At 45.7% G+C, this 8,246-nt stretch overlaps 1 protein-coding gene across 1 annotated transcript in view; it reads left to right on the forward strand.

Annotated features, from left to right (window-relative positions):
* LOC115200905 (protein jagged-1b-like) overlaps positions 1-8,246 on the forward strand; it is a 91,068-nt gene that overhangs the window by 74,817 nt on the left and 8,005 nt on the right. Inside the window, exons 11-12 of the mRNA XM_029764019.1 lie at positions 455-501; positions 7,375-7,548. Coding sequence (XP_029619879.1) covers positions 455-501; positions 7,375-7,548 — 221 coding nt within the window. The remainder of the gene's footprint in view (positions 1-454; positions 502-7,374; positions 7,549-8,246) is intronic.

Below are 8,246 nucleotides of genomic sequence, written 5' to 3' on the forward strand. Positions count from 1 at the left end.
GGTTGTAGGACACTACATAAGGACTAGTGTTCACAGGGTTGTAGGACACTACATAAGGACTAGTGTTCACAGGGTTGTAGGACACTACATAAGGACTAGTGTTCACAGGGTTGTAGGACACTACATAAGGACTAGTGTTCACAGGGTTGTAGGACACTACATAAGGACTAGGGTTCACAGGGTTGTAGGACACTACATAAGGACTAGTGTTCACAGGGTTGTAGGACACTACATAAGGACTAGGGTGATTATTTTTTGGAGGGTGCACTTTCTTTTACGGAGGGTGAACAAATTTCTGACTGTATTATCACAGACAAAGTTGATTATCTTGTTTAATACATGCTAGTAGATAACACCTGATATATCATCTTTGTTTTCCTGTGTATCTTGATTATCTTGTTTAATACATGCTAGTAGATAACACCTGATACATCATCTTTGTTTTCCTGTGTAGATCTCAACGACTGCAAGGACCAGTGTCGGCACGGTGGAACCTGCAGGGTATGTTGTTTCTCCCTCTCTGCATCTCTAGATCTCTCTCTACAATTCATTTCCAATTCAAGGGGCTTTATTGACATGGGAAACATTATGTTTACATTACCAAAGCAAGTGAAGTAGATAATAAACAAAACATTTAAATGAACAATAAAAATGAACAGTAAACATTACACTCACAGAAGTTTCAAAAGAATAAAGACATTACAAATGTCATTGTGTCTATATACAGTGTTGTAACGATGTCCAAATGGTTAAAGTACAAAAGGGAAAATAAATAAACATAAATATGGGTTGTATTTACAATGGAGTTTGTTCTTCACTGGTTGACCTTTTCTTGTGGCAACAGGTCACACATCTTGCTGCTGTGATGTCACACTGTGGTATTTCACCCAGTAGATATGGGAGTTCATCTTGCTGCTGTGATGGAACACTGTGGTATTTCACACAGTAGATATGGGAGTTTATCTTGCTGCTGTGATGGAACACTGTGGTATTTCACCCAGTAGATATGGGAGTTCATCTTGCTGCTGTGATGACACACTGTGGTATTTCACCCAGTAGATATGGGAGTTTATCTTGCTGCTGTGATGGAACACTGTGGTATTTCACCCAGTAGATATGGGAGTTCATCAAAATCGTGTTTGTTTTTGTATTCTTTGTGGATCTGTGTAATCTGAGGGAAATGTGTGTCTCTAATATGGTCATACATTTGGCAGGAGGTTAGGAAGTGCAGCTCAGTTTCCACCTCATTTTGTGGGCAGTGTGCACATAGCCTGTCTTCTCTTGAGAGCCAGGTCTGCCTTTCTCAATAGCAAGGCTATGCTCACTGAGTCTATACATAGTCAAAGCTTTCCTTAAGTTTGGGTCAGTCACAGTGGTCAGGTATTCTGCCACTGTGTTCTCTCTGTTTAGGGACAAATAGCATTCTAGTTTGCTCTGTTTTTTTGTTCATTCTTTCCAGTGTGTCAAGTAATTATCTTTTTGTTTTCTCATGATTTGGTTGGGTCTAATTGTGTTGCTGTCCTGGGGCTCTGTGGGGTCTGTTTGTGTTTGTGAACAGAGCCCCAGGACCAGCTTGCTTAGGGGACTCTTCTCCAGGTTCATCTCTCTGTAGGTGATGGCTTTGTTATGGAAGGTTTGAGAATCGACGTGAATGACATGAATCTGTCTGTGATATCAGACACGTGTTTATGTTTAGTTTCTCTTTTATCCTGGTTTATTTTCCTTCCACAAACTAATTTACAGCTTTAAGAAATAAAAACAAATTGTTGTAAAGCATTTTTTCAGTGGAAGCTGAAAAACCCTGTTGAGTTGTAAAGTTGTTCTAGACTCCCTCAATGAAATGAAGAATGAAGAACAGAGACAGTGGGTTGGAGAGGGGAGAGGCAGGCAGGACGAAGAGCGAGAGAGGGGGAGTCATTGGGTTCAGTGGGGTTGGTAACTAAGGAAAGGGGAGAGGGGAGAGGGAGTAAGAGGTGGAAGGGTATAGAGATTGAGGGAGAGGGAGAGAGAGGTGGAAGGGTATAGAGATTGAGGGAGAGGGAGAGGGAGGTGGAAGGGTATAGAGATTGAGGGAGAGGGAGAGAGAATTCCATGACCACACTAGATTAAAATACCATAAACATTAGTGTGTTGAGTGTGAGCCAGAAATATGTGATTGTTGAAAGTATCTGTGATTCTGTTCTCTGTTCTCTTGTTATTGTCCTGTCTTCCTCCACCCTGTTCTCTTGTTATTGTCCTGTCTTCCTCCACCCTGTTCTCTTGTTATTGTCCTGTCTCCTCCACCCTGTTCTCTGTTCTCTTGTTATTGTCCTGTCTCCTCCACCCTGTTCTCTGTTCTCTTGTTATTGTCCTGTCTCCACCACCCTGTTCTCTTGTTATTGTCCTGTCTCCACCACCCTGTTCTCTGTTCTCTTGTTATTGTCCTGTCTCCACCACCCTGTTCTCTTGTTATTGTCCTGTCTCCTCCACCCTGTTCTCTGTTCTCTTGTTATTGTCCTGTCTCCACCACCCTGTTCTCTTGTTATTGTCCTGTCTTCCTCCACCCTGTTCTCTGTTCTCTTGTTATTGTCCTGTCTCCACCACCCTGTTCTCTGTTCTCTTGTTATTGTCCTGTCTCCACCACCCTGTTCTCTGTTCTCTTGTTATTGTCCTGTCTTCCTCCACCCTGTTCTCTGTTCTCTTGTTATTGTCCTGTCTCCTCCACCCTGTTCTCTTGTTATTGTCCTGTCTCCACCACCCTGTTCTCTTGTTATTGTCCTGTCTCCTCCACCCTGTTCTCTGTTCTCTTGTTATTGTTTTGTCTCCACCACCCTGTTCTCTTGTTATTGTCCTGTCTCCTCCACCCTGTTCTCTTGTTATTGTCCTGTCTTCCTCCACCCTGTTCTCTGTTCTCTTGTTATTGTCCTGTCTTCCTCCACCCTGTTCTCTTGTTATTGTCCTGTCTCCTCCACCCTGTTCTCTTGTTATTGTCCTGTCTTCCTCCACCCTGTTCTCTTGTTATTGTCCTGTCTCCTCCACCCTGTTCTCTGTTCTCTTGTTATTGTCCTGTCTTCCTCCACCCTGTTCTCTTGTTATTGTCCTGTCTTCCTCCACCCTGTTCTCTGTTCTCTTGTTATTGTCCTGTCTCCACCACCCTGTTCTCTGTTCTCTTGTTATTGTCCTGTCTCCTCCACCCTGTTCTCTTGTTATTGTCCTGTCTCCTCCACCCTGTTCTCTGTTCTCTTGTTATTGTCCTGTCTCCTCCACCCTGTTCTCTTGTTATTGTCCTGTCTCCACCACCCTGTTCTCTTGTTATTGTCCTGTCTCCACCACCCTGTTCTCTGTTCTCTTGTTATTGTCCTGTCTTCCTCCACCCTGTTCTCTGTTCTCTTGTTATTGTCCTGTCTTCCACCACCCTGTTCTCTTGTTATTGTCCTGTCTCCTCCACCCTGTTCTCTTGTTATTGTCCTGTCTCCTCCACCCTGTTCTCTGTTCTCTTGTTATTGTCCTGTCTCCACCACCCTGTTCTCTTGTTATTGTCCTGTCTCCACCACCCTGTTCTCTTGTTATTGTCCTGTCTCCTCCACCCTGTTCTCTTGTTAATGTCCTGTCTCCTCCACCCTGTTCTCTTGTTAATGTCCTGTCTCCTCCACCCTGTTCTCTTGTTATTGTCCTGTCTCCTCCACCCTGTTCTCTGTTCTCTTGTTAATGTCCTGTCTTCCTCCACCCTGTTCTCTGTTCTCTTGTTATTGTCCTGTCTCCTCCACCCTGTTCTCTGTTCTCTTGTTATTGTCCTGTCTCCACCACCCTGTTCTCTTGTTATTGTCCTGTCTCCTCCACCCTGTTCTCTTGTTAATGTCCTGTCTCCTCCACCCTGTTCTCTTGTTAATGTCCTGTCTCCACCACCCTGTTCTCTTGTTATTGTCCTGTCTCCTCCACCCTGTTCTCTGTTCTCTTGTTATTGTCCTGTCTCCTCCACCCTGTTCTCTTGTTATTGTCCTGTCTTCCTCCACCCTGTTCTCTGTTCTCTTGTTATTGTCCTGTCTCCTCCACCCTGTTCTCTTGTTATTGTCCTGTCTCCACCACCCTGTTCTCTGTTCTCTTGTTATTGTCCTGTCTCCTCCACCCTGTTCTCTTGTTAATGTCCTGTCTCCTCCACCCTGTTCTCTTGTTATTGTCCTGTCTTCCTCCACCCTGTTCTCTGTTCTCTTGTTATTGTCCTGTCTTCCACCACCCTGTTCTCTGTTCTCTTGTTATTGTCCTGTCTTCCTCCACCCTGTTCTCTGTTCTCTTGTTATTGTCCTGTCTTCCTCCACCCTGTTCTCTTGTTATTGTCCTGTCTCCTCCACCCTGTTCTCTGTTCTCTTGTTATTGTCCTGTCTTCCACCACCCTGTTCTCTTGTTATTGTCCTGTCTCCTCCACCCTGTTCTCTTGTTATTGTCCTGTCTCCTCCACCCTGTTCTCTGTTCTCTTGTTATTGTCCTGTCTCCACCACCCTGTTCTCTTGTTATTGTCCTGTCTCCACCACCCTGTTCTCTTGTTATTGTCCTGTCTCCTCCACCCTGTTCTCTTGTTAATGTCCTGTCTCCTCCACCCTGTTCTCTTGTTAATGTCCTGTCTCCTCCACCCTGTTCTCTTGTTATTGTCCTGTCTCCTCCACCCTGTTCTCTGTTCTCTTGTTATTGTCCTGTCTTCCTCCACCCTGTTCTCTGTTCTCTTGTTATTGTCCTGTCTCCTCCACCCTGTTCTCTGTTCTCTTGTTATTGTCCTGTCTCCACCACCCTGTTCTCTTGTTATTGTCCTGTCTCCTCCACCCTGTTCTCTTGTTAATGTCCTGTCTCCTCCACCCTGTTCTCTTGTTAATGTCCTGTCTCCACCACCCTGTTCTCTTGTTATTGTCCTGTCTCCTCCACCCTGTTCTCTGTTCTCTTGTTATTGTCCTGTCTCCTCCACCCTGTTCTCTTGTTATTGTCCTGTCTTCCTCCACCCTGTTCTCTGTTCTCTTGTTATTGTCCTGTCTCCTCCACCCTGTTCTCTTGTTATTGTCCTGTCTCCACCACCCTGTTCTCTGTTCTCTTGTTATTGTCCTGTCTCCTCCACCCTGTTCTCTTGTTAATGTCCTGTCTCGTCCACCCTGTTCTCTTGTTATTGTCCTGTCTTCCTCCACCCTGTTCTCTGTTCTCTTGTTATTGTCCTGTCTTCCACCACCCTGTTCTCTGTTCTCTTGTTATTGTCCTGTCTTCCTCCACCCTGTTCTCTGTTCTCTTGTTATTGTCCTGTCTTCCTCCACCCTGTTCTCTTGTTATTGTCCTGTCTCCTCCACCCTGTTCTCTGTTCTCTTGTTATTGTCCTGTCTCCTCCACCCTGTTCTCTTGTTATTGTCCTGTCTCCACCACCCTGTTCTCTGTTCTCTTGTTATTGTCCTGTCTCCTCCACCCTGTTCTCTGTTCTCTTGTTATTGTCCTGTCTCCTCCACCCCTGTTCTCTTGTTATTGTCCTGTCTCCTCCACCCTGTTCTCTTGTTATTGTCCTGTCTCCACCACCCTGTTCTCTGTTCTCTTGTTATTGTCCTGTCTCCACCACCCTGTTCTCTTGTTATTGTCCTGTCTCCTCCACCCTGTTCTCTGTTCTCTTGTTATTGTCCTGTCTTCCTCCACCCTGTTCTCTTGTTATTGTCCTGTCTCCTCCACCCTGTTCTCTGTTCTCTTGTTATTGTCCTGTCTCCTCCACCCTGTTCTCTGTTCTCTTGTTATTGTCCTGTCTCCACCACCCTGTTCTCTTGTTAATGTCCTGTCTCCACCACCCTGTTCTCTTGTTATTGTCCTGTCTCCTCCACCCTGTTCTCTGTTCTCTTGTTATTGTCCTGTCTCCTCCACCCTGTTCTCTTGTTATTGTCCTGTCTCCTCCACCCTGTTCTCTTGTTATTGTCCTGTCTCCACCACCCTGTTCTCTGTTCTCTTGTTATTGTCCTGTCTCCTCCACCCTGTTCTCTTGTTATTGTCCTGTCTCCACCACCCTGTTCTCTTGTTATTGTCCTGTCTCCTCCACCCTGTTCTCTTGTTATTGTCCTGTCTCCACCACCCTGTTCTCTGTTCTCTTGTTATTGTCCTGTCTCCACCACCCTGTTCTCTTGTTATTGTCCTGTCTCCTCCACCCTGTTCTCTGTTCTCTTGTTATTGTCCTGTCTTCCTCCACCCTGTTCTCTTGTTATTGTCCTGTCTCCTCCACCCTGTTCTCTGTTCTCTTGTTATTGTCCTGTCTTCCTCCACCCTGTTCTCTGTTCTCTTGTTATTGTCCTGTCTCCACCACCCTGTTCTCTTGTTATTGTCCTGTCTCCTCCACCCTGTTCTCTTGTTATTGTCCTGTCTCCTCCACCCTGTTCTCTTGTTATTGTCCTGTCTCCACCACCCTGTTCTCTGTTCTCTTGTTATTGTCCTGTCTCCTCCACCCTGTTCTCTTGTTATTGTCCTGTCTCCACCACCCTGTTCTCTTGTTATTGTCCTGTCTCCTCCACCCTGTTCTCTTGTTATTGTCCTGTCTCCTCCACCCTGTTCTCTGTTCTCTTGTTATTGTCCTGTCTCCACCACCCTGTTCTCTTGTTATTGTCCTGTCTTCCTCCACTCTGTTCTCTTGTTATTGTCCTGTCTTCCTCCACTCTGTTCTCTTGTTATTGTCCTGTCTCCTCCACCCTGTTCTCTGTTCTCTTGTTATTGTCCTGTCTCCACCACCCTGTTCTCTTGTTATTGTCCTGTCTCCACCACCCTGTTCTCTTGTTATTGTCCTGTCTCCACCACCCTGTTCTCTTGTTATTGTCCTGTCTCCACCACCCTGTTCTCTTGTTATTGTCCTGTCTCCACCACCCTGTTCTCTTGTTATTGTCCTGTCTCCACCACCCTGTTCTCTTGTTATTGTCCTGTCTCCACCACCCTGTTCTCTTGTTATTGTCCTGTCTCCTCCACCCTGTTCTCTGTTCTCTTGTTATTGTCCTGTCTCCACCCTGTTCTCTTGTTAATGTCCCGTCTCCACCCTCTCTTCTCCCCTGTCTAACAGTAGTTATGCTGGACCCTGTGTGAGTAGTAGTTACCATCCATTCTCTTGTCTCTCTTTATGAAGTCCTAATGTGACCTATAGGATCCTCTGAGGCTGATCTGGAGCCTAAAGTGGTCCCCCTAAACATCACATTTAAAGGAGTTGTTCAACGTATACTGCTGTTGTTGAACCCTTTATGGTTCACTAATGAACCCTTTATGGTTCACTAATGAACCCTTTATGGTTCACTAATGAACCCTTTATGGTTCACTAATGAACCCTTTATGGTTCACTAATGAACCCTTTATGGTTCACTAATGAACCCTGTATGGTTCACTAATGAACCCTTTATGGTTCTCCAACAGGACTTGGTGAACGGGTACCGCTGTGTGTGTCCTGCGGGTTACTCTGGAGACCACTGTGAGAGAGATGTGGATGAATGTGCCGGCTCTCCCTGTCTGAACGGCGGGCGATGCCAAGACCAGGCCAACGGATTCACCTGCCTCTGTCTGGCCGGGTTCTCTGGACATTTCTGCCAAGTGAGCATTGTACAACGCTCAAACCATGCCCCGTTCCTCTTCATCTATATTGCTTACTAACTAAGGCATCAAACAGAAGAACGTGTACTAAAATAGGGAGGGACTACCTGGAATTTTACAATAAGAAACACTTGTATAGATTTTCCGTTGCAAAATGTTTTAAAACATTTTCTATTGCATGCCCTAATGAACATGACTCTAGAATGCTTTATCTCTGGTTTGATTGGCCGGTCTTCCTCCTCTGCCCTCCAACCACCATGACTCTAGAATGCTTTATCTCTGGTTTGATTGGCCGGTCTTCCTCCTCTGCCCTCCAACCACCATGACTCTAGAATGCTTTATCTCTGGTTTGATTGGCCGGTCTTCCTCCTCTGCCCTCCAACCACCATGACTCTAGAATGCTTTATCTCTGGTTTGATTGGCCGGTCTTCCTCCTCTGCCCTTCAACCAACATGACTCTAGAATGCTTTATCTCTGGTTTGATTGGCCGGTCTTCCTCCTCTGCCCTCCAACCAACATGACTCTAGAATGCTTTATCTCTGGTTTGATTGGCCGGTCTTCCTCCTCTGCCCTCCAACCACCATGACTGTTGTTCCTCTGATGTTTAACGTCAAGGCTTTGTAAAGCTGATCTCCTGGCTGCTTCTGTGTGTTGGAGACATTCCTCAAAGTTTAAACCCAGACTCTCTGAGGAAATCT

This window comes from Salmo trutta, chromosome 10 (genome assembly GCF_901001165.1).
Source record: "Salmo trutta chromosome 10, fSalTru1.1, whole genome shotgun sequence".
NCBI classification, from domain to species: domain Eukaryota; kingdom Metazoa; phylum Chordata; class Actinopteri; order Salmoniformes; family Salmonidae; genus Salmo; species Salmo trutta.